The sequence below is a fragment of the Megalobrama amblycephala genome, linkage group LG19, assembly GCF_018812025.1.
Source record: "Megalobrama amblycephala isolate DHTTF-2021 linkage group LG19, ASM1881202v1, whole genome shotgun sequence".
In the NCBI taxonomy this organism is placed as follows: Eukaryota; Metazoa; Chordata; class Actinopteri; order Cypriniformes; family Xenocyprididae; genus Megalobrama; species Megalobrama amblycephala.
The window spans coordinates 17159759-17187571 of record NC_063062.1 but is presented as its reverse complement, the minus strand read 5'-3'; the positions used below and the strand labels follow the sequence as shown (position 1 = coordinate 17187571).

At 36.5% G+C, this 27813-nt stretch overlaps 1 protein-coding gene across 1 annotated transcript in view; it reads left to right on the top strand.

Moving 5' to 3' along the window:
• LOC125254865 (rho guanine nucleotide exchange factor 17) overlaps positions 1 to 27813 on the top strand; it is a 119789-nt gene that overhangs the window by 78194 nt on the left and 13782 nt on the right. Inside the window, 10 exon segments of the mRNA XM_048169706.1 lie at positions 9634 to 9711; positions 13160 to 13342; positions 19858 to 19974; positions 20861 to 20953; positions 22117 to 22293; positions 22921 to 22971; positions 23062 to 23171; positions 25556 to 25641; positions 25933 to 26051; positions 26238 to 26445. Of these exon segments, the coding sequence (XP_048025663.1) occupies positions 9634 to 9711; positions 13160 to 13342; positions 19858 to 19974; positions 20861 to 20953; positions 22117 to 22293; positions 22921 to 22971; positions 23062 to 23171; positions 25556 to 25641; positions 25933 to 26051; positions 26238 to 26445 (1222 nt within the window).

Below are 27813 nucleotides of genomic sequence, written 5' to 3'. Positions count from 1 at the left end.
GAGTGGTGACCAAGAAGCTGATGTTCACTCTGGTGGAGCTCCATGATCATAAATGGATATAAATGGGATAAACTTACAGAAGGACAAACATCACTGCAACACTCTACCAATCTGGGCTTTATGGCAGAGTGGCCAGACTCAAGCCTCTCCTCAGTGAAGACACAGGAATATCCACTTAGAAAGGACTCTGAGAAACAATATTCTCTGGTCTGATGAACCTCAGTATCAGGGTAAAAGGAAAGTTCAATGCAGCAAAATATAGAGACAAGGTCTGATCACACTAAGAACGATAACTATAAAGATAACGATAAAGATAACAATAAAGATATAGTTCTAAAAATCATTCTAAATATAAAAGAATAGCAGTGTCCACACCACAGCTAAAACGACTTTAAAGAAAAAGGATATATGGAAAACAATCAGTCAAACCCTCGGAATAAATGGTGAGAAGTATTAACGATATATGCTAGGCTAGCAAACAGTGCAAAACAAAATTACCTCAGGTATCCAGCGCTAGTTTCGACAACATTGTCTAATGTTAGCTTCCTTTAAAGTTGCATTGTTTTTATTCCACTATATTGACTTTGTCAGCTAAATTCACTGTAGATCGATTACACTAGCTATTCACTTGAAACATAGCATGCTGAGGACATTTGCTGGTTAAAGCCTTGTAAATGCAACAAGAACAGCAAAATTATATTGTACACACTTTGAAACCGCAGTACGTGAGCTTACAATAACAGACCGTTATCATTCGTTGGTGTGGACGCAAATATAGTTATCATTATAGTTATATTTAGTTATCATTCTTGGTGTGAACAGGCCTTTAATGAAAACCTCATCCAGAGCATTCAGTACTTTGGACTGGGCAGAAGATTCACCTAATGACCCAGGATAATGACCCTAAGCACACATCTAAGACAATGCAAGAGTGGCTTATGGACAACTCTGTGAATGTCCTTGAGTGGCCCTGCCAGAGCCTGTGTTTGAACCTAATCCAGCATTCCTGGAGAAACCTAAAAATGTCTGTCCACCGGCAGTCCCCATTTAACCTGACACAGCTTGAGGGGATCTGAGGAGAAGATTGGCAGAAAATCACCAAATGCAGAACTTGTCACATCTTACCCAAAAAGACTTGAGGCTGTGAAGGTGCTTGTCACAGATCCATTTTTTTTTTTCCTCATTAGGAGGTAGATTGATGTGAAAAAGATATTACATGGTTATGCTGAAATTACAAACTTTACATTTTAAGTTTAGTTTGTATAGTTTGTAAACAGTAGAGCATGTCGTTTGCAACTTCAAGGTCATGGGTTCGATTCCCTGGAAATGCATGTGTTTGTAAAATGTACAACTCTAAAAAATGCTGGGTTAAAGTTGGGTTAAATATGGACAAACCCAGTGTTTGGGTTAAATGTTTGACCAACTTGCCGCACAGTTTTATTTAACTCAACTATTGTTTAAAAATTACTGTATGGCTGGCCTAAAATGAACACAAATAGGTTTTTTGTCCATTTTTAATCCAACTTGGATTATTTTTAACCCAGCATTTTTAGAGTGTATATCATGAATGCAGAGTAAGTTTCTTTTGTCAGTTTTATTTCCATAATGTCTCAAATTTTGAATTGTGATGGCATTCTATAATCATTTTGTAATGATTTGATGGTCTATCAATGCATAAATGCATATGAATAGTAGCAAAAAAAAATGAAGCCGTAGTAAAGTTTCAGTAAGTTTCAATAATGTGAATGTGACCTGCATATAAATAATCTTGAAATCTGTTCGCTTTCATCAAAATAAACCCCTGGGATGTAAAAGTGTCTGTAGTTTAAGAAACACCTCTCTTTTTTCTTGGCTCTAGAAATGTGGTCATTGCTTTTGTGTTTTCTTAGTCCATCTCATGGTTTATGCAGCCCAACATGTCTGACACATGAGCAGCCATAAGCATTTGCTTATTAAAGAAAAATATTTGCTCCGGTGAGCTTCATGTTCTCCTGCTCTCTATGACCTCGTCTTTCCAAGAAATGCATTTTGAGGTTCCTGCATTCATTATATGATTTTATTATAATAATGCTGCCCTATAATGCATCAGGAGAACAGCTACGGGACTGGTGCACAATGCACCTTTTGACATTATGTAAGCCAAATGGCAAGAATGTTCGTGGCCTTTGTTGATGTTTAAATGAATTAGATTCATGCCGTTATAAAGCTGTGCTTTGACTTTGAGATCTGAATCGTGTGTGTGACCAATGTAATCACATTAGGATTTTTTGAGGCATAAATAAAATGTTTAATAGTTTTTGTGTGTTCATGAGATTATTGTACTGCTGACATGCATGTAGTTTTACTGAGAGAAGATTTCGTGAGATTTCAAACTGCCAAAACTTTCACTAAAACTTCACTGCTTTTTATTTCTATCTTGTTCTGTATTTTGGTTGGTTTTAATTTCTATCAAACTATCAAATTTCATTTATATTTTTGGACAATCACCAGTAAGTTTACATTTTTTTACATTTTAAGTTTAGTTTGTATACAGTAGAGCATAGTGCTTACAAAGGCAAGGTCATGGGTTCGATTGTAAATGTTTTCATTCATATTTTAGTGCACAATTATAGTTTCTGTTTAGCTCTGCTAGTTTTTTTCTTCTCGATGATAGAGTAACCTTTCCAAATCCATTGCACATTCCTGTGACTGAATGTCACGCCGTGTCTGTCTTCTCAGGGCATTTTAGAAATACTCTTTTGGGACGTCTTTTACGGCTGCCACACATGCTGTTGGAGCTGCAGGGCACATTTCTGGCCCCCTGATGAGACTCCAGAGAACGTTTTGGTCTAAATGCATTTTTGTTACCAATTTATATTAAGGACCAAGTTCAGGCAAAGGTTTAATAATCGCCTAAAATGCCTTGCAGCATATACAGATCTGCCCGTCCATGTGCTCGTCCTGCGTTGACAGTTTGATTTGTCTTGGGGGGGGAAGTAACAAGATTTTTCTTTATGGGAGAAAAATGAACTGGATGGCATGAGCATAAATCTAAGATAGAACCTTATGTATTAAATTGCAAGGTTACATGAGTCAGAAACAACAAAAACAAAAACTTTTACTTATTTCAGAAAAATGTGAGATTTAATTTTTGTTGTTGTTGTTTTTTAATTGATTGGTAGCACTTATTCTATCTATCTATCTATCTATCTATCTATCTATCTATCTATCTATCTATCTATCTATCTATCTATCTATCTATCTATCTATCTATTTTTCTGTCTGTATAATCAAAAACACAGTAAAACGGTAATATTGTGAAATATTACAATTCCAAATATTTTTTTTTATTTTAATATATTTTAAAATGTAATTTATTCCTATTTATATCAATTTACTCCTGTGATTCCTGTGAATTTTCAGCATCATTACTCCAGTCTTCAGTGTCACACAATCCTTCAAAATCATTCTAAATGCTGATTTGAAACATTTCTTATTATTATTCTTAATGTTGAAAACAGTTGTGCTTCATAATTTGATACAGTTTTTATAGTATTTCTTCGAAGAAAATAGAAAGTTCAAAAGAACAGCGTTTATTTGAAATACAATCTTTTGTAACATTATAATGTCTTTAATGACCTCAAATTTATATACAGTTGTGCTCAAAAGTTTACATACCCCTTGCAGAATCTGCAAAATGTTAATATTTTATACATTAGTCTTATATATGTGTGTATATATATATATATGTGTATATATATATATATGTGTGTATATATATATATATATATATATATATATATATATATATATATATATGTGTGTGTATATGTGTGTGTATATATATATATATATATTTTTTTTTTTTTTTTTTTTTTTTTTTTTTTTTACAAAATAAGAGAAATCATAAAATGGCATGTTATTTTTTGTTTAGTACTGTCCTCAATAAGCTGTTTCACATCCTTCATTTCACATGTTTGCATATAGTCCACACAGTAAAATAATTTCATCTAAAATGACCCCGTTCACAAGTTTACATATTGATTCTTAATACTGTGTGTGGTTACCTGGATGATCCATGACTGTTTTTACTGTTTTGTGAGTCCCCTGTTTGTCCTGAGCAGTTAAACTGCCCACTGCTCTTCAGAAAATTCCTCCAGATCCTGCACATTCTTTGGTTTTCCAACATCTTCTGCATGTTTGAACCCTTTCCAGCAGTGACTGTATGATTTTGAGATCCATCTTTTCGCACTAAATTATTTTGTCTCGTGGACTATACGTAGACATCTGTTATGTGAAACGTCTTATTCAGGACACTTATTCTCTTGCATGTTATTTCATTCAGACTGAACAAGATGACCTCTATGAACTGATTTTTGGAATTGATTTTGTAATAATCTTTGCGTGGGATGTTACTGGCATTCTTTCAGAAATAAACTCTTCTGAACCCGTACAAGTGTTTCTGTAAACAGATGGAGTCTCTGCTCCCAGGAAGCAGTTTTATACATGAAGTTTGGAGGAATCCTAGAACATTCGCTCTCCTTCAGCCTGGTTCATGGTATACGTGACTTTGGGTGGCATTCGCTGGACGTGACTTCCTTTTCCAATTACATCCATGTTACACTGCATGTTTGAGCTAGGCATTTCAGAGGAGAGCTGTAACACAGGACTTCCGGATACTGGCTAACAAACTTAACCATGAAAGGACACCACATATCCTGTCCATTATCAGTTTTTCTCTTTAAACTTCTCTCTCTCACTCAGATGTGTTTGTTGTGTAGTGTTCAGGGCTGATTCACAGCGGTTAGTGAAGGTTATCTTCTCTTAGACAGAAACATACACATATTTGGTTCAGTGGCTGACACAGACTAGTAAACAGGAAACTCTTATTTTGATTAGCGCTTCATTATAAATTGTGTGTTTCCTTTACAAAAACTTACTATAGCAAACAAAATACCATAATGACATTCCTGAATGCTGTGAAATCATAATGGGTATTAGATTTTTATGTTTCTTAAGAAAATGTGAGCAAATACCGAGTAAAACTACCATTACAGTGCTGTGAATGGTTGCCAGGGTGTTTCTAAGAGGTTGCCAAAGTGTTCTGAGTGTGGTTGCTAGGTGGTTTTGCTCTATCCCAAGTGAAAAATCTCTCAGATTTTTTGTTCTCTATAGCTATGTTCACACTGTCTGTCCAAATACAATTATTTGTGTATCCGATTGGAATCTGATCTAAATTATTGACTGTCCACATTGTGTATCGCAACTATTGAGATCTGATTTGTGTGTCCGTGGTGCTCTTATGTTTTCTGGAATATCTATATTGCTTTCTATGGCAATGGTTTTGCGCTGGTAGGTATGCGTCGAGGGGTTTGCAATACAGATGTTGTTATTTACAACATGACGAGTCAGTATGTAGCTGCCGCACTGGACTACTTCATCTTCTGAGAACAACTCTGCCGGTCTCAAAATTCAACAAATCTCCATTATATTGTAAATTGCTGGTCAAGCAGAAATTTGCAACAACACAGCCTTGTTTCTGCAGCGACTTTTAGCATGTTTCCTATAACAGCGTCTGACATATTTACATTACGTGGCATGAGAAAGTTACATAAACCAGGCAAAATCCGATCAGAGCGGTCAGACTGAAAAAGATTTCCAGAATTGTGATTTGAATAGGATTTCAAACCACATATGAATGTAGTTTGATACGGATTTGTACAAATAGCATTTCATGTGATTGATTTATTGATTTGCTGAATCTAATCAAATTTCTATCAGATATGCACAAAAATCAGGTTTGGGCTGACAGTCTGAATGAGGCTTAAAGGATTAGTTCACTTCTGAATAAAATTTTCCTGATAATTTACTCACCCCCATGTCATCCAAGATGTTCATGTCTTTCTTTCTTCAGTCAAAAAAAAAAATGTTTTTTGAGGAAAACATTCCAGGATTCTTCTCCATATAGTGGACTTCAGTGGGGTTCACTGGGTGGAAGGTCCAAATTGCAGTTTCAGTGGAGCTTCAAAGGGCTTTAAACGATCCTAGATGAGGAAAAAGGGTCTTGTCTAGCGAAACGATTGGTCATTTAAAAAAAAAAAAATAAATAAAATAAAAGTGTATATACTTTTTAACCACAAATGCTCATCTTGCACTGCTCTGTGATGCGGCACGCATTACGTTGAAAGGTCACGTGTGACGTAGGGGGAAGTAAGGCGAATAACTTAATCTAATTTTCTTGTGACCTTTGTAACGTGATTACGTCATGTGTGCGGATCGCAGAGTTAGTGCAAGAAAAATATTTGTGGTTAAAACTTTTTTTTTTTTTTTTGAAAATGACCTATCGTTTTGCTCGATAAGACCCTTATTTCTCATCTGGGATTGTGTAGAGACCTTTGAAGCAATTTGGACCTTCCACCCAGTGAAACCCACTGAAGTCCACTATATGGAGAAGAATCCTGGAATGTTTTTTTCTCAAAAAACTTAAAGGGTTAGTTCACCAAAAAATGAAAATTCTGTCATTTATTACTCACCCTCATGCCGTTCCACACCCGTAAGACCTTCATTAATCTTCAGAACACAAATTAAGCTATTTTTGTTGAAATCCGATGGCTCAGTGAGGCCTCCATAGGGAGCAATGGACACTTCCTCTCTCAAGATCCATAAAGGTACTAAAAACAAATTTAAATCGGTTCATGTGAGTACAGTGGTTCAATATTAATATTATAAAGCGACGAGAATATTTTTGGAGCGCCAAAAAAAACAAAATAACGACTTATTTAGTGATGGCCAATTTCAAAACACTGCTTCATTAAGATTCGGAGCACAAATGAATCAGTGTGTCGAATCATGATTCAGATCGCGTGTCAAACTAGCCTGGTAATACCAGACTCTGCTACTTCACTTTGCTTCGTAGACAGAGTCTGGAATGGCATAATAGAGAAGTGTTTTCTCTCTCGCTAGGGGACGCTTGTCTGAAGTTTAAAATCATTGGTTACCCGTAAGCCAATCAGATACGTTTAGTTATGACGTATGTTATGTGCCTGTACAGCCGCATCGAAGCACAGACATCATGCATCGAACTCAAATCTATGATTGAACTTCCACTGTAAACCTGTTGTAAACAAATGATGATGCGAGCGAAATACCGGAGTGAACATGGCTGTAAACGACTTTTGCAGATTATGCGAAGTTAATCTACGCATACACGGTAACAATTGATAAATTAAACCAGGGCTCTCAAGTGTCACGCATTGAGCGTGACAGTCACTCATTTCGGTCTTTTGTCACGCACTCCCGCCACACATTGTATTTCTCACGCAGAAAAACTATTTATCATATATTTAATATGCCGCAGCGCCCAAAATGTATCTGGCCGCGCCGCTCTCTCTATGGAACCGGGCAGGAATCAAGCGCGTCTCGAACCTGCCACTTATCAGCCAATCAAAAAAAAAAGAAAGAGGCTACACAATAGCCAATCAGAAAATAGCACTATTGTATCTGGGTAAGATTTAACGCAACAACCAATGAAAAAAAAAAGCATATCCTGGAATTGTTCACCATCATCCTCGTTCACCCACAGAGGAAACCACTGGAGCTCTGAGCATCACTTTGAGCACAGAATAAGTCATGATCTCCTGTTTTAATGTTACAACAAATTCACAACTTGTTTGACACAAACAATGACAACTTGTCACTCTTGCCTGTCTTCAAAACTTGAGAGCCCTGTTAAACTTTTCCCAAAACCAGTCGGGAGTAGGGCCACAACATCACCTCCATTTAAAATGTTTATCAAACACTCTTCTTGTTCTGGCTTCAGTTTGAAAAAGAGTTGAATGTTCTCCATAACAGAGCGAATTGCATCCCGTGTCTCGTTTCCCATTTCCGCGGTCGTTTCGGTTTTCGATTTCTCTAACCTACAATGTAAAACTCGGCGCTTAGCATCTACGTCACGGCTCTCAGCCCGCCCTCTGTTCGTTGATTGGCCCGGCTGTTTCCAGACCGGTGGAAAACAGAAAGCTCTGACGCTGTATCAGACTGAGTACAGAAGCGAAATGAAATTGAGCGGAAGTAGGAAGTCTGACGTAGTCAGGCTAGTGTCAAACTGCCAACCGCTGAAATCACGTGACTTTGGCGCTCTGAACAGCAGATTCGATACACTGATTCATTTGTGCTCCGATGCTTCCTGAAGCAGTGTTTTGAAATCGGCCATCACTAAATAAGTCGTTTTTTTTTTTTTTTTTTGGCGCTCCAAAAATATTCTCTTCGCTTTATAATATTAATATTGAACCACTGTACTCACATGAACTGATTTAAATATGTTTTTAGTACCTTTATGGATCTTGAGAGAGGAAGTGTCATTGCTCCCTATGCAGGCCTCATGGAGCCATCGGATTTCAACAAAAATATCTTAATTTGTGTTCTGAAGATTAACGAAGGTCTTACAGGTGTGGAACGGCATGAGGGTGAGTAATAAATGACAGAATTTTCATTTTTGGGTGAACTAACCCTTTAAATTCTTTTTGACTGATAAAAGAAAGACATGAACATCTTGGATGACATGGGGGTGAGTAGATTATCAGGAAATTTTCATTCAGAAGTGAACTAATCCTTTAAGAAGCTCAGAAAGCTTCTTCAATGTGTGTCTGTGGAATTTTTTTTCCACTTGTTTTATGGTCCAGCAGGTGAAAATGATCACTAAAGCAGCCTCGTTCAGACTGTCAGTCCAAATCCGATTTTTGTGCATATCCGATTGAAATCCGATCAGATTTAGCAAGTGTGAATGGCATTTTTTTTTTTTTTTTTTACAAATCCAGTTTGAGCTACATTCATATGTGATTTGAAATATCAAATTTCTGACAACACATTTATGGAAATCCGTATTTCTCCTGGTTTATGTGACTTTCTCACGCCATGTAAAATGTAAACTTGTCAGATGTTGTTATAGTAAACATGCTGAAAGTCGCTGCAGAAACAAGGCTGTGTTGATACAAAGTGCTAAATGAGCAGAATAAAGCTGCTCATACCAGCCTCCTACATTTCTGCAGCTGCCTCAGAAGACTCAGCCGCTTGTCATGTTGTAAATAAGACAACATCTGTATTGCAAACCCTTTCCATGTTGCTGTTGTTTTTGATGTATAAGTTACCTACCAATGCAATGTCATTGCATTAAAACCAATGTAGATATTCAGGAAAACTAAAGAGCTGCACAGGACACACAAATCAGATCCAAACAATTGTGAAATTTACAAAATTTATATACTGAGTGAGTACATCATGAATCCATTTTCCAAACCGTGTTTTTGTCTTATCCTGAATCACTACGGTACACGTATAATAAGTGCTTATATTCTGACTATTTTAGACTGTTTGGGTCAGCAACGCTGCGGAGTAGCACAGTAACTGCGCGACTAGTCATAGACGTAAACACAGAGAAGTAGTTCCGGCAACAATATTCTTCCGCAAGACGCATGCAGTTCTGTTTATTAACTGCTAGAGCGCCAAAAGCTACGGACTTTTTCAGCTTTAATGTTTATTTTATTTGTTTGTTTATATTTATTTGATTTAAATTTGATTTAGTTTTTTTTTTTTGTAAAATGTATATGTGTTTTATATGATGTGCAGTATGTTTAATTGACATATTTCTCTCTACAGGACATGAGAAGACATGTGATGATGACTTTACTGGACACTGAACAATCTTACGTTGATGCTCTGCGCACGCTCGTTCAGGTATGAAACGCACATATATTCATGTACCTATCTATATGAACACCATAGACTCCTATTTGTTTTATTTAAGACTAATAATAATGACTACAGGCTGATTTTTCTGGGGACAGTTTTGTGGACCATAAATGCACATACTCAAACTTGCAAACGATTCTGTAATATCGATGATCACATCAAACATAATGTCCAAACAAGTATGTTCCATAGCATTTATCTTTAAAATGAAAAAAAAAAAAACAAAACAAAAAACACTTATGTATGATAAAGTGTTTGTAATTTGTGTGTTTTTTTTTTTTAATTATTCTTCAAGTTCATACCATAAATCATTTGCTGATCTTGAATAAATCTCATGGTTTAACATTAATAGAGAACGGAACATGATGTTACTGTAAGAGCGAGAGCGGAAGCTGCATACTGAGTTTAATAAGCAAAAGAGAGAAACAAATCATCATCTTTTCCAATCTCTCCTGACTCATAACAACCTATTCCAGCAGCTGCTTCCGTTGCCCTGGCAACAAGGTGAGCGAGCAGCGGGCAGTGCACCTCCAAAATGGCCCCCATTACTGAGCAATTCTCACCAGTGTTTATACCCTCATTCTGTGTTAAAGGAAGCGGTTATCTTTGGGGGTAAATGATTGCATTCCAGTCAACATCATTACTTGTAAATGGCGTGCAGAGGGAAAACCGAGGTTGGCTGAGCCAACAGTGAGAGAGACACACAGGTTTATCACCTTAAAGGTGTCAATGGAGAGATCTAGAGAAGGGTGTGGAGAGGTGCATGATGGACGAATGACAGACGAGTGCGGTTTATAACCGCAGCAGCGTGTCTCCAGGCACGTTTTAGGGCTGTGGAGGTGCTGGAAGAGCATTGGCCAGATGTGCGCTAGTCAAAACATCTGACCTCAGACAAACACACTGGTTTTTTTTTTTGGATGTGCTATGTATTAACATGCTTTTTTGGCATATGTTAGTAATTCCAAGGTATTTTTGAAGTATGAATTCCATAGTATATAATGTTACCAGCTTATACATCACTTTACCATGGTAACACAACAATGCTTCATTTGTATGTTTATGTAAGGGTTGTTTTTGTTGTTTTGTTGGTAAGTTGGGTTGGGTATTGTTCAAATTTTAGTGATTCTTATCGATTCCCAGTTTCAATTCCAGTAAGGTAAAAACATGCAGTCAAACATTTATATCAAACATATTTTGTGCCTTTTGGCAAAATTCTATGATTTCTATGAACAAAAATCAGCAGCCTTCAAAAAATCAGAAGCCTAAAGAACATTAACATTTTCCTATGGTTTTAACAAAAACAACTGGGCAAACTTATATAAATTTCAAACATTATTTAATATACAGTAATTAAATAAGAACAAATCAGCAATAGCACAAATAAATACAACTGGAAAAATTTCAGGTATAGAAATTGTAATCAAATGTAAAATAGCACTGCATAGTTTTTTTTTGTAGATTAATCCTTATTGAAGTTACAAAAGTTATACAATCAAGATCAGTGAGTGATTTTCTTTTTCTTTTGTTCTTTGATTAACGTTAATTACACAGACTATAGCAGGTTTGTTAGGCTGCTGTCACTTTAAGAGCTCATGCAGGATCCAATATACACATGCGTTTCCTTTCTCAACTGTTTATGTTCACTTAAGACAAAATCGACTGTTTAACATAATTGTGTGTGTATGTGCTTTCAAGCCCAAGAAAACTCATACAAGGACTCAATTCAGTATCACGCACTATACGAGAGGCGGCTCTCTGTGCGCACTATGGGTGTGTGCGCAAAGAAAAATGTGCCAACCTGAGTTCTCTTTTGTGTGTTTTTGCGCATGAAAATGGTTTGAAATAACATTAAAATGCACACACAGAAATCAATAAGCGGAATCAAAATTTCAATTTTATTAGAAGTATCTGACTCCTGACCTTAAAGGTGCAGTGTGTAAATTTTAGCCGCATCAAGCGGTGAGGTTGCGAATTGCAACCAACGGCGCAAACCCCTCCCTTTCGAAGCACATAGATAAGCTACGGTGGCCGTCTCGCCGACACAAGACAGATGTTGTTGTCTGAGACAGCAGAGTAGCCGGTCAAGCAATGAGGTTTCTTCTTTCTTCTAACAAAGAACGTTCTCTGCTTCTAATAAACCAGACGACGACTACTACTACTACTTTTTCATGCGTGTTCAACGTAGTGATGATGCAAGCTGCCTCTAAAACACAAATGATTTAGAAGAAGAACAACATAGTGATGAAACACGCTTTGTAGAGTGTTTGTCCGTTTAGGGCTGCTGTAGAAACATGCCGGCACAAAATGGTGACTTGATGTAAGGGGACCCGTGGTGTATGTTGATTATAAATGACTCGTTCTAAGTTAATAAAAACATAACAGTTCATTATGTAAGGTCTTTATACACCACTGAAAACGGTTATGTATATTATTTTGCATTTCTGTAGATAGATCCTCCAAAATTTTACACATTGCACCTTTAATTGCACCTCCATATAATTTCTAAAGTATAAATTATAATTTTCTATCCCCAACCCTATTGGAAAGATTTTTTTAAAAGTAAAATTGGACCCTATTCAAACATTTCTGGTATTATTTCAATTTCATTTAGGTCATAGCTATGTAATGCCTTTCTAGTCTGCAATTTTAATTTATTTATGATTTATATTTTTTATGATAAATATAGAATAAGAAAACAAAAACAATAAATAATAAAAAAGGTGCACTAGATACAAACAAATCTATACATATTTCTATCTTGTTTAATGTTCTGTTACCCATTAATACTTTGTTTTATGGAAGTAATATGGGCAGCAAATGACATTTGATGTTGACTTTAATTTAATGAGCTTGAATAATAAAAAAAAAAAAAAGAGATATTTTGGTTTTAAAAACAAATTTTGTGCCAGTAAAGACAGAGGAGCAGAATGATTATCTGCATTTGATGTGACACGGTTTATGTCCCAAGGTGAGAGTCAAGCATTTCCTTTAATCAAAGTCTGTCCCAGACCACCACATTCAAACACAAAAACATGCACATATTCTGTCATTTATTAATGCATATTCATTATATTTTATATTCCTTTATCATTTTTGATGCATATTCATTATTGTTGCATATTCCTTTATATGTATTAATGCATAATATTATTGAATATTCTTTTATATTTTAAATGCATTATTATTGCATATCCCTTTATATTGCATATTCAGTTCATGGTCTATGTATGTCAAGCACACTCAAATGTTAAAGGTTTCTGACAAACTTACAGTCTAGTGGTTTTAATTTCAGCAATTAATGCCATAATGCACTGTGATGGAAAGTTGATTATAATTTATTCAGTACTAAAAAAAACAAAAAACAAAAAAACAATTGTTCCATGTAGATAAAACTGTACATTACCTCTGTCTCTCTGTGTTTTTCCGGTCTCAGGGCTACATGAAGCCCCTCAAGCACCCGGAGAACTCCCCTCTCTGTGACCCGTCCCTGGTAGACGAGATGTTTTACCAGATCCCTGAGATTCTAGAACATCATGAGCAGTTCCTGGAGCAGGTGCTGGACTGTGTCAACCAGTGGCATGACAAACAGACTATTGGACATGTGCTCATTCAGTCGGTGAGATCCTAATCCCAGTTTGAATATTATTTGCAAAGTATTGCGAGAATAGCATCCCAAATCATAGGAGATTATGTTAAAAATATTATACCAGAAATTCTTGGATGGTAAACATTTTCAGGTGGATTTTTGTAGTATGGATCTGGATAAGGAGAACTAATGCTGTGTCTTACTATCTGTTGTATGCAATATTAGAATGAGTGTTGCCTGAATGAAATATTGATAAATGAATGCAAATATAGATCCCTATGGTATCTGCGATGAATTTGGCAAAATTTGGCAAATTTGGCAATCACCCAGTGAAATACATACTTTAAAGGATTAGTTCACATTCAAATGAAAATTAGCCCAAGCTTTACTCACCCTCAACCCAGGTGTATATGACTTTCTTCTTTCTGATGAACACATCGAAGTTATATTAATAAATATCCTGACGCATTCAAGCTTTATATGGACAGTGAACGGGAAACAACAAGTATGAAGCTCTAGAAAGATGCATCCATCCATCATCCATCCATCCATCCATCAAGATGCATCCATCCTCTGGTGTACTGCCAGAGACTATAGAATAACACAAGACGTGTCACGCGTACTGTTTTGAATGGGACAAAGTGCAACGCGCAATATGACGGAATAAGTCCCGCCTTCAAAAATAAGAGCCAAACGTCGATTGGTAAAGTCATCATGTCACTGCAGCGGCCGTTAGAAGCTCCGGTTCCTATAGAAACAGTCAGACGCGCGCCTCCGAAATTATACACGAGATGCGCATTTAGGACGGTGCATTTGTCATGATTTGAGCGTTTAGAACCAAAATTTATGAGACAGTTGTTGTCAGATTTCATTAGTGATTTCAAATATGAAATTTAATCGAAAGCTTGGCGAACAGCTTTGGAGAATTTGATGTTTTCCCATTCAAAGAGATAGGAGCTGCACTTGAATGCCCGAGAGGCGTTTCAAAGATGGCCACAGAAGGAAATGACTTGTCTTAAAGGGTCTTTGACACGGCTCTGGGGGGTTAATAAAGGCCTTCTGAAGTGAAGCAATGCATTTGTGTAAGAAAAATATCCATATTTAACAAGTTATAAAGTAAATATCTAGCTTCCACCAGACCGCCTTCCATATTCAACTTAGAAAGAAATTGTAAAGCCTCTCGCAAGTTCAAAATGCCTTCACTACGCCCTACACCTTCCTTATGAAGTTGTAAGTTGAATACGGAAGGCGGTCTGGCGGAGGTTTGATATTTTACTTTATAACTTGTTATATATGGATATTTTTCTTACACAAACCCATTGCTTCGCTTCAGAAGGCCTTTATCAACACCCTGGGCCATGTGGAGTACGTTTATGATGGATGGATGCACTTTCTTGAGCTTCAGACTCATTGGCCCTGTTTACTGCTATTATAAAGCTTGGACGCATCAGAATATTTACTAATATAACTCTGATTGAGTTCATCAGAAAGAAGAAAGTGAAATACACCTAGGATAGCTTGAGGGTGAGTAAAGCTTGGGGTAATTTTCATTTTAAAGTGAACTAATCCTTTAAGTAGAAGTGTGCAACCATGTTTTTTTTTATTTTTTTTTATAAACATTGTTTGCTTAAGTGTCCCATGTAATTTTACAGCCTTTAAAGGTGCCATCGGACGTTTTTTTACAAGATGTAATATAAGTCTAAGGTGTCCCCTGAATGGGTCTGTGAAGTTTCAGCTCAAAATACCCCATAGATTTTTTTTTTATTAAATTTTTTAACTGCCTATTTTGAGGCATAATTAGAAATGCGCTGATTCATGCTGCGGCCCCTTTAAATTCTCATGCTCTCTGCCCACGGAGCTTGCGCTTGCCTTGAACAGCATAAACAAAGTTCACACAGCTAATATAACCCTCAAAATGGATCTTTTCAAAGTGTTCGTCATGCATGCTGCATGCATACATCGGATTATGTGAGTATTGTATTTATTTTGATGTTTACATTTGATTCTGAATGAGTTTGAGGCTGTGCTCCGTGGATAACGGCTAATGCTACACTGTTGGAGAGATTTATAAAGAATGAAGATGTGTTTATGCATTATACAGACTGCAAGTGTTTAAAAATGAAAATAGTGACGGTTCTTGTCTCCGTGAATACAGTAAGAAACTATGGTAACTTTAACCACATTTAACAGTACATTAGCAACATGCTAACAAAACATTTAGAAAGACAATTTACAAATATCACTAAAAATATCATGTTATCATAGATCATGTCAGTTATTATCGCTCCATCTGCCATTTTTCGCTGTTGTTCTTGCTTGCTTACCTAGTCTGATGATTCAGCTGTGCACATCCAGTTAATACTGGCTGCCCTTGTCTAATGGCTTGAACATGAGCTGGCATATGCAAATATTGGGGGCGTACATATTAATGATCCCGACTGTTACGTAACAGTCGGTGTTATGTTGAGATTCGCTTGTTCTTCGGAGGTCTTTTAAACAAATGAGATTTATACAAGAAGGAAGAAACAATGGAGTTTGAGACTCGCTGTATGCCATTTCCATGTACTGAACTCTTGTTATTCAACTATGCCAAGGTAAATTCAATTTTTAATTCTAGGGAACCTTTAAAGGGATAGTTCACCCAAAAATGAAAATTTGATGTTTATCTGCTTGCAAGAGAAATTTTAATAATCTACCCTAGTCTACTATTTTCACATTAACAGTATGTCTCATTTCAATGGTTTCCTTCATCATCTGTGATTATCCTCTCACTTGAGCGTTACTAACACATGGGTGGTTTAGTTAGCCAGCGATCTGCTCAGAGAGTGTGAACGCTAGGCTGGAGCCACTCAGCCCTGGTCGTCTGCTCTCAGAAGATAATGACAGAAGTGTTGACGTCTAGCAGGTGTTTTTTCCATTCTGAAGGGATGACGTGCAGGTTTTAGGCTTATTAGTTGACATGGACGCCATACTGTCTCAACCCACCAGTCTTACATTGTTAGGGTCCATACTGTCGTGATGCTGGTGCCATTCTGCCTTTCAGAATCACACACACACACACACACACACACACACACACTATTTCTCCTGCTGCTAGGTCCTCGTGTCATCCATCTCTGAAAGTTTTTTTTTTTTTTCATGTTATTCTGAAAGAAATTAATACCTTTATTCAGCAAGGATGCATTAAATTGATCAAAAGTGACAGTAAAGACATTTATAAAGTTACATAAATCATGCTCTTTTGAACTTTCTATTTTATCAAAGAATACTGAAAAATAAATTAATCACAGTTTCCACAATATAAAACAGAAACTGTTTTCAACATTGATAATAATAATAAATATTTCTTGAGCAGCAAATCAGCATATTAAAATGATTTCTGAAGGATCATGTGACGCTGAAGACTGGAGTAATGATGCTGAAAATGTAGTTTTTACATCATAAGGAATAAATTACATTTTAAAATATTCAAATAAATAGCAATTATTTGAAATTGTATTTCACAATATTACTGTTTTACTGATTTTTTTTTTTTTTTTTTTATCAAACAAATGCAGCCTTGATGATCATAACAGACTAATTTCAAAAAGTTTTTCAAAAAAACTTTAAAGCCCTGGGTATACTTTTTGTTACACAGTCGAACGCGTACACATACACAGGCGTTCAACGCATGCGTAGTTTTGAGCAGCCTCTCACCACAAGTTACAACCCATGTAAATATCTTTGTATTCTTTCATGCTAGAGTTGTACAATTGAGGGTACTTTCTAAACTTTTTGCACAATCTCTCGTCTATGTAAGCCTCCATTGTCGCTGTAGCTTACGTGAGCTCCGGTAGGTTCTGTTTATGCAGTTTTTCATTGACTACCTTGTGAATCGACGCTCCCAGGGCTTGTGGATAAACTAATTATTGCAAAAAAAAATGTGCATGTGCGTCCTGTGCGTACAAATTACGCGCGGAAAAATCCGGCGGTACAGTATGTGCATTCTCTTCTGATGACGAAATTTCGAGTCATGCACACTGTACGCGTAAAAACTGAAGTAAACTTTGGGATTTAGTGCATTGTGTAATTATGCTAAAAGGGATGCAGCCGAACAGTTTGTTCAGGATAAGGCGAAGGTCTGTTCTCTCTGTAGGAATGCTGAGTGTCTCAGTGTGGGGCTTTAATCTGTCTGACCTTCTGCCCCAGTATGGAGAAATACCGCCTCACGACCGCTAGTTCCATGTTGTTTAGACATTCCTGTCAGATTCACGTTCGCACATCAAATGCAGGGATTTTATGGGCTCTGACTAAATGAGTTGCAAACTGACAAACTCAGATAGTTAGCAGTCAGATCCGCTGCTCATTTAGACACCACTATTCTGTTTTATGGGATTTTAGGGCTTTAAGGCTGTACAGAACCCTGTGTATGTAAGTCTCCTGCCTGGTTTCACAGACAGGGCTTATATGAAGCCAGGAGTAGGCCTTAGGTAAATTAGGACATTTAAGTAGCTTTTATAAACATGAAAACATTACTGGTGTGCATCTTTAGACAAAGTTGCTTTCAGTTAAAGGTGCAATATGTAAGAATTTTGCAGTAAAATATCCAAAAACTACTAGACCTGTGTAATATATTTTGTTCACTTGAGTACTTACAATATCCCAAATGTTTGCAACTATTTGTAAATCGTGAAAAAAATTGCAATTTTAACCAAGGCTCCGGGACGTGTGAGGAGTCGCCTGTCAATTGTGTCATACCCGCGTTACCCTCGGTTTCCGGTTTCATTTTGTAGAAACCATGGAAACACCAAAGACGCTTTAATATTTACATGTTTTAAAAGACAAGGGAACAACTGTTTTGATATATTTATAGACAGAAAATGAATTACTGTTATATAGCTCGACACGTTTAGTCTTATTGTTTAGGCTAAATCGAATTTTCTTCATTTTTTGCGAGTACCATGCTTTACCATGCCTCAGAGAAAAACACTATTTTGTGAAGTAGCTAACAACATAATCAGATGCAGCTTTATTTTTAGTAACAGTAATACAGAATTTTCTTCCATCATACAATACGTTTTAAAATTATTTGCATGCCATTTATCAACACAAGCCATCCAGCATTTAATATGATATTCTAAAATCGATCTATCTTACTGCAGTGTGCAACAGTGTCTCACAGCAGCCGCCGAAGGAATGCACAGAGTAACGTTAATCATTTAACACACTCAAATGTATCTAATATGATAAACAGAGCTGCATTACCTCATACGCTTGACCGGAAAAGCGGAAGCGGAAGCGGCGCCGACGACTGTGGCATAATAAAAGTTCTGCTGCTCGCAAGGTGTATGTTGCACAATCGCTCCAGCGGCCTCGTTCAGCTCCAACAACACTTGCCCTGCTCAACTTCACGTTAATAATCGCATCCATGAACATGATTTCTTATCGAGTCTTATCCCAATTGTTTTCCACTGGCTGTGAGGTGAAGACCACATGTCCCAAGATTCTGCGCTCAAACTTCTGCATCATCTTTATTTTGAATAGGCCTCTAGCGACCTCTAGCGGACAGAAAATCTTACATATTGCACCTTTAAGATAGCTCAAACATGCGTTTTACTCTGGTACTAGGCTTAAGCCTTGTCTGTTAAACCGGGCATCAATGAAACAGTCTCTTATGCTCATGTCTGCACTTGTTGTAATTTAAGCATGATTTAGTTTTTTTAATGTTTTGTAGTGATTCTGATGCTTTTAAGGTTCTAGAACTAAGGTTCTCATTCATTTTCTTCATAGGAACTTTAAAAACTAATCAGAACTCCTTTACAACCATATAGCAACAACAACCTAGCATTGTGGCGGTAACTATTTGCACTACAAGAAAAAAACATTATCTTGTTTTATTAGTTTTATTAAATACATACAACCCAAGTCACATGCGAAAGTCGACAAAAACAAAACATGAAAACCAAGGGTCATTCACCTTATTTGACAACAAAAATATCAAATTATTTAATTATGTTATTATATTCATGTGTACTTTAATGTTCAGTACAACTGCGAACTGGACTCAAGGAAACCTGAGCATCAGATGGCTGTTCATAAAGTTTCAACTAGTTTTTATTTTTTATTTTATTTTATTTTAAGTGTAAAAATGAAAGCCTCTATGGAATAGACATCGTGCAGATCTGTCAGCGTGTTCTTCAGGGATCGTAAAACAGGACCTCTGTTTCTGGTGGGTGTAAATTGTCCTCCTGTGGCTTTACAGTTGAACATTACAGAACAGCCTGAGTCACACGCTGGCGGTGAGCCGTCTCTCCTCACGACAAGCTAAGGAGATTTATTTGAGGACTTTCTGTCCGCACACACCATCCATCCACAAAGATAATTACTCAGAGTTGTCCTCGCTATCAGATAGGAAGCCATTTTAGTAACAAAAATATCAAAAAAGCACCATGGTACTGTTTTTTTTTTTTTTTTTTTTTGAAAATGCTAACATAACAGAATGGATTAGGTTTTTAAAGGTGTACAGCTATTCTGTAGTGATGATAATGTCTCCACTTTCTCCTCAGTTTTCCAAAGAGATCCTCGCCGATATTTATTCAGCATACATCGACAACTTCATGAACGCCAAAGACGCAGTGAGAATTGCGAAGGAAGCCAAGCCTGCTTTCCTAAAGTTTCTAGAGGTACATTATAACTGTGTGTGTGTGTGTGTGTGTGTGTGCGTGTGTGCGTGTGTGTGTGTGTGTGTGTGTGTGTGTGTGTGTGCGTGTGTGCGTGTGTGTGTGTGTGTGTGTGTGTGTGTGTGTGTGTGTGTGTAAAAATACTTTTACACTACAATTATCCCCTCGAGAGGCTGTTTGGCAGCTCTGGAGACATTATATGGCCATTTGGCACAGCTAAACTTTAAATATATGGATTTTGTCATTGTGCAAACTATGACCTGTTAAAACAGAGCTAGAACTGGGTTCATTTTCTGTATTTACATTGGACTATTAATGTCTTTAGCTGGAGATGAGGTTAAATCAGTGTTTATTTTAGTATTATTTCTATATTATTGTAGTATTTATTAATGTTTTGAAATAGCTTTTTTTTTTTTTTTTTTTTTTTTTTCAGTTTTAATAATTTTAGTACTTTAACATATTTATTTCAGTTAGTTGCCAAGACATTTCAAATTTTTTTTTTCCATCTATAATTTGTATTTATTTATATTTCAGCCTTATTTCAATTAATAACAATTATTTTTAATAGTTTTAGTTAACAATAATACATTTGACTGGGTTAAACAAATGACATAAATCCTCTCATTTTATATGCATTTTTATTCTTTTGATTTATCATCATATGTTCTCAGCTGAATCATAAAATGTTTGAGGTGTACTTGAACTCAGCTGTTCAAAGATTACTGCCCTCTAATGGTAACTCTGCAAACTGAACCTAAACCAAGTTATCTAGTAAAGGATGGTTGGATAAACTGTACACAAGAAGTTAAAATCAAGATAAAGTATAGTTGTACTTCTAAACTTTTGTTTGTGTTCTCTTTCTCTGTTATTCTTTCTCTTTCCTCCTCAGCAAAGCATGCGTGAGAATAAGGAGAAACAAGCTCTGGGTGATCTGATGATAAAGCCAGTGCAGCGGATCCCACGTTATGAGCTGCTAGTTAAGGTGACACTAACCTTCCCCCTTTTTTTTAACTTTTTGTGTCCATTCGTTTTCATTTATAAGATTTCTTTTCATGTATTTTTGCTTGTTTAGAACACATTAGGTAGGGCTGAACGATTAATTGAAGTGATATCGAAATTGCGATGTGGCTTAGTACATTATCAAATCGCAAAAACTGTAACACTATTGCAATTTTAATCAGAAACTTTGATTTTTCCCAAATCATTCAGCTCTGACATCAGGTATGTTTTGTATGGGGTCACAGCTCAGCTACTAGTTAAAATCCTTCATATTTACTCCTATTGTCTGTTAATCTTAATCTCAAAAATGCTCAAGGCGAGACACCCCAGGTGAATAGGGTAAAAAAATTAACTAATAGATATCACTATACTACCCCATGTGATTGATTATATTAAAAATTGCAAACAAATTTTGTATTACAAGTTTTCTAAAATGTTATGTTTAAATATGCAAATGAGGCATTATCTAATTAAATATGCACTAATTTGCATACATTTCTAGAACAAAAATCTGAATATTGGATGACGTCAGGTTCAAAATTCTCATTAAATTCAAAGGTTTTTTACATAGGGAATTTTGGATCTCTCTTTTTATCACTCCATAAATCAGAAAATACTATCTGCAGCCAGAAAAAAAAAATATTTTCACCATTTTTTTAGGAATAAAATGTTCTATAAAATCAGGCAAATTATATATCAACAAATCCCTCTGTAAAAACCTTCAGAATATAGATAGGAATAAAACTATAACGTTTGGTTTATATAAGTTCTGCTGAAGTGGAGATTTCTGACTCAGAGCAGGAGAAAAAACTCATTTTGAGAAAATGGCCTTTAAAGATATTTACTGTAATTGGAATCTATAGACGCAAATAGATAAAGTGCTATCTATAAAGTGCTTTTTTTTTGGATGTTTTCTCTTTCCACCAGTCTGAAAAAACACTTTATGAAAAGCCAAAATTGACAGTGTTTTTGCCTGTAGTGTCTCCCCTTAAATTCAATGCCATTCTCCTATAAGATACAGTCCTTGCCATGTAAACTAAAGTTATCAATTTCTAGGACTGAAACTATCCATGTATTTTATTTTTAGTTACTTCCCGTTGTTTTGGTAGTTTAGGTTTTAAATGACATTCTGTTTGTGGGCATCAGGATCTTCTGAAACACACTTCTGAGGATCACCCGGACTACCTGTTTCTGCTGGACGCCCAGAAGAACATCAAGCGATTGGCCGAGAGGATCAACAAGGGCAGACGAAGCGCAGAGGAGCTGGAGAAGGAGACGCGCGTCATGCAGGAGATCGAAGCGCACATTGAGGGAGTGGAGCATGTGAGAGACCATAAATCACTTGAAATTTTTCTTTTTCTTTTTACTGTTATTTTTATTTAGGCATCTTTTATGTAAAACACTACTACCATTATGTATGAAATGTGCATGAAATATAGGCCTACTATAAAAATAAACTTGCCTCACCTTACTTAATCCACTAGTTTGTATGAAACACTAGTTGCTTATTTTTTATAGTTTTGCTTGTGAAAGCTGTTTCACGTTCACTAAATAAATATGCGATTGATATCACAAGAACACATTTCAGTAGTATGACTGCTAGTTTGTATGGAAGCTTGTTTCGCCTCGGAATAAAAAAAAAACTGGTAATTATGAGTTTTTATCTCACAATTGTGAGTTTATATCTCGCAATTTAGACTTAATACTCACAATTGTGCATTTTTATCTTACAATTCTGGGAAACAAAGTCAGAATTGTGAGATAAACTTGCAATTGTGAGATATAAAATCCGAGCTGCAACATATAAACTTACAATTGCAAGAAAAAAAAGTCAGAATTGAGAGATTAAAATTTACAATTAGATTTTTTTTATTATTATTCTGTGGCCAAAATAGGCTTCTGTAAGTATGTTTGCCCTTTGGTGATACCTAATAATTTATTTCCTTTCAGATCCTGAATCCGCAGAGGAAGTTCCTGAGACAAGAGATGGTGGTGGAAGCGGTGAGCACAAATAAGCTCTTCATACAAGAAAAAAGATCAGTTTTACTAATTTATGAGCTTCCTAAACTTCTGTACTTCTCTTTACTGTAGAAAACGGTGGGCGGTAAGAAGGACCGATCTCTCTTTCTCTTCAGTGATCTGCTCATCTGCACCACGCTGAAGAGGAAATCTGGATCTCTTCGCAGGAGCTCAATGAGTTTGTGAGTGCTGCTGCGCATTTGCCTCTTTCTTTTAATAGTCCAGAGATGTGAGGAGGGCCTGGGAAATCTGATGTTTGGTTTACAAACCCCAGAGTCCCCTGAGCTCTTCTGCTCTGTAGCCCAAAGCCAATGCAGTTTACTTCTGAATAACACTGCACCCTAGTGGACGGTCAGGAAAACAGCACTGATATAGACTGTACCTTATCTCATTTCGCAGATGATTTGAAAAGGACCAAAGTCTTTTTTTTTTTCTTTTTTTTTTGTTATTGGGTTTTACTAGAATGGCTTTTCATGCTTCAGTGTTCAAAAAACACCTTTTATTTCACACATTTTACATTGTTGCAGTTTCTCTCTTCCCAGTCTTTCTAAGTATGTATAACTGCAGACCACAGCTCTGGCTTCAGCCAGTTGTCACAGAGCTTGTGGCCAGTGGTGTTCGGACTGGAGTTTGAACCTCCGTTCAAGTGATATAAGCGGGAATCCCCCACAAGCTCTCCCACGAGCCGTCCCAGCGCAGCACGTGGGAAAGTTTTTACTCTATTGCTTTATTCTAAGCAACAGGGGTAGTGACTCGGAGTGCAAAAAGGTCCTATTGTCCGGTGAGGTCCGGTTACGGACCGCCTGGCTTTGGCGATTTCATATCGCATAATCTTATTAACTGGTTATTCCTGAACTTTATCACGCAAAACCCGCCATTTAGTCAGTTTCACTGGTTAAGGTGAGGGTCAGGTGTAGGGGTTAGCATTTGTTGTAGCATAGCAGGAAATCAACACTGTGGAATCGGCTGTGGGGCGGAGTTTGCACTGAACTGGATGGGTGGGGAAATCGTGCATACGTGTCATGTGCCTGTCTGCCAATGGGAGGAAGCCACGCGCTGTTTTGGAGCTCCCACCCCGTTTTGGAGTTCCCACCCCCATTTGGAGATTGCCAGAATGCAGTTATACCCTTCTCGGTCTGTCAGTAATGCTCTGTTTAGTTCATGTTTGTATGAAGCCCCTCCTTCCAAAAAGCAGTGTTCTCTGATTGGTCAGCTGGATCAGTGTGTTGTGATTGGTCAACCACTTTGAGCATGTTTGGGAAATATCATGACCCTTACCATAATGGTGAGTTTCAACACACTAAAAACGCAATTCAACCAGGTCTGAGGAATTAAATGAGGAATACTGACATGTTCCCAGATGAAAACTCACGACTACAATCAGTGAGTTTCTGGCAGTTCTGAGTGCGCACTGATATAAAGAATAACTCTTTGGAGTGACTGTGCTTTTTAACTTTGCAGACCTTTTCATGCTCAAACAGCAACATTACACTAAAAAAAGTTAAAAAATGTAAAAAAGCATATTAGGACCCCTTTAAAGGGATAGTTCACCCAAAAATGAAAATTTGATGTTTATCTGCTTACCCCCAGGGCATCCAAGATGTAGGTGACTTTGTTTTTTCAGTAGAACACAAATGATGATTTTTAACTCCAACCGTTGCGTCTGTCAGCCATATAATGTGGGTCAATGGGAACTTCTTTTATAAGAGTAAATAAAACATGCACAGACAAATCCAAATTAAACCCTGCGGCTCGTGACGACACATTGATGTCCTAAGACACGAAATGATCGGTTTGTGTGAGAAACCGAACAGTATTTATATCATTTTTTACCTCTAATACACCACTATGTCCAACTGCGTTCAGCACTCGCTTAGTGAGGTCTGATCGCGCTCTGACAACGAAAGTAATGTCTAGCACTCATTGAAGTATAAGCGCGAGACATCACTGCCGTTGTCAGAGCGCGATCAGACCTCACTAAGCGAGTGCTGAACGCAGTTGGACATAGTGGTGTATTAGAGGTAAAAAATTATATAAATACTGTTCGGTTTCTCACACAAACCGTTCGCTTCGTGTCTTAGGACATCAATGTGTCGTCATAAGCCACAGGGTTTAATTTGGATTTATCTAAGCAAGTTTTATTTAAAAGAAGTTCCCATTGACACACATTATACGGCTGACAGACGGCAACGGTTGGAGTTAAAAATCATCATTTGTGTTCTACTGAAGAAACAAAGTCACCTACATCTTGGATGCCCTGGGGGTAAGCAGATAAAAATCAAATTTTCATTTTTGGGTGAACTATCCCTTTAATATGAAGTGACTTGCAGGACACTTATTTCTGGGATGGCATGAAATCAAAATGTGGAAATGCATTACATTATAGTAGTAAAATGCACTGTGAATGCTCTTTTAGAAATGCTCTTTTTTCTTGATCTTTCATGATTAACGCTTGTGGCATTTAAATCCCCAACCTTTCAGATGCCAAACCAGATCTTGAACTATCAAGCTCATGATGGAAATACTCTCGACTGATGATTAAAATCTTTCTTCGCTGCTCTTGCAGATATTCCGCTGCTAGTGTCATTGACACCTCGAGTAAATATAAGTTCCTGTGGAAACTGCCCTTAGAAGACATGGAGGTGGTTAAAGGTAGCGTTATTATCACACACAATCAGTATAACATGATGATTACCATGTTTTTTTTGTTTTTTTTTATAACATATTAAAATAGAAAAGATGAGATTCACAGCCAGATAGAAACCTGTGCTCGTCTTTAAAATTTGCAGCCTTTGCTGGATTACTTTAAGGAGATAAATATGTTCTAGTGTTATCTTTGATCTCTTTTCTATTCATTCATCCATTATTTTTTACCCATTTTGTTACTTACTTGTAACAAAATACTTAGTTTGACTTTGTTTTACTGACATTTTATCATCACAGGTTCTAATCAAGCCACTAACAAAGAAAACATCCAGAAAACCATCAGCCGTCTGGATGAAGATCTCAGCACTCTTGGACAAATAAGCAAGCTGTCAGAAACACTCAGTTTCCCCCATCAGGTATGTCAATCTTAATGATTTAACATAAAATACTTCATATAAATTTGTTGTTGTATTGTTGTTGCTATAAAATGTTGGTCACTTGGTAGAAACTACTCAAATTAGACTCATTAGCACACTGTAGCATTTTTATATGCAATGTTTTCCTCTTTATTTCTCTGAACTGCTTTTTTCTGTGTGTGTCAGAGTTTGGATGATGTGATAAAGGATCTGATGGCGTCAGTGCACCGGGAGCTGGCGGAGAAACAGTCTCTGGCTTTCAGCATGACGTTACTACCCACTAAACTAGAGCTGACCACCGCTTCAGCCGAAACCACCTTCATCTTTGAGTTCAGCAGCCCTGATGCCCGTAGTAATTTTGAGCAGGCGTTTGAGGAGGCCAAGAAGAAGCTCGGTAAATAGTCTACTACCAGAGCTCCAGACCCTGAATGTACAGCGATCTGAGAGCAATTCACATCAAATTATTACTTAAAAATAAATAAAAGTTATAATTTTCTGTTAGGAACTTGGTGCAAACATTTAGCGCAAGACAGACTAGTAAATATAACAATATATATTTTGTTTATGTGTTAAGTAATTGTGATTTTGCCAATTTTTTGCTTTATATTTCTATTTAGCTTTACTAACTGAAATAAAAAAGTGAAAATACCAAAATTACTAATTTAGTAATTTTTATTATTTTAACTTTGACTTATTTCAGTTAGTTGCCAAGGCAACATTTCTAATTTTTGTTGTGTTAAATGTTTTTAAGTTTAGATATTTCATCTGGTACTTATATTTGATTTTATTTCAGCTTCATTTCGATTACTGAAAACAGTTTTTAATAGTTTTAGCTTTTACCAAGAGCAACACTGGCAGAAACTCCCATGAGCAACTATTGGTTGGGTTTTCCATGGATATGTAGTATTTTTGTGGATTTTCATGGGATATATGATATATATGATATACAAATATAATATATATTTATGCAAAGCTCAAGAAATCGTATATATTCATGCAAAATCTAAAACACACTACATATATTAATGAACTATACTGCACTATATTCGTTACAAAGCCCAAGAAATACTAGTAGGGACCAAAAGTGATGTCTGGAAGGGACACTAAACTTGATAAATGGTTTAATAATAATAAATATAATAATGAAAAATAATAATTAAAGGTATTTATCTGTCAAAATTATTTGGCCAAAAAAGCATAAAAAAAAAAAAAAAACATTTCAGTGGAAAAAGCATACAATTTACTACAACATAATCAGTTATTTATATTTCACTGATTCCCTCTTGTTTTTGCATGAGTTCATATTTTCTTTATATGAAATCCTGGCCAAAAATATGTCCGCACAATTTTCATTGCATTATCACAAATTAAACAATTGACTCGAAGCACAACTATGCAATATGCTTACAAAATCTTTCACAAATTCTTAATAACATTTAAATAAAGGGTGAAGATGTCAATTTTCTTATGCCGGACATCACTAATATAGTGTATATATTAATGGAAAAGACAATACATGCTATATATTCCTGATAAGTCTTATATATTGTACTTATTCATCGAAAGCACCCTATTTTCCAGTAGCACAGTTCCTCAACAAACCGTCCATACCGGCGTGATGAATACGATCCTCAACTGGATGGAACTGAAATAAATACTTTGATTGTTGCGATCCTATCAGACTTATGATAGCAACCTGATTCGTAACAAAGCACTGTTCGCCAGAAGAGAACTGGCCCCCCGACTAAGCCTGGTTTCTCCC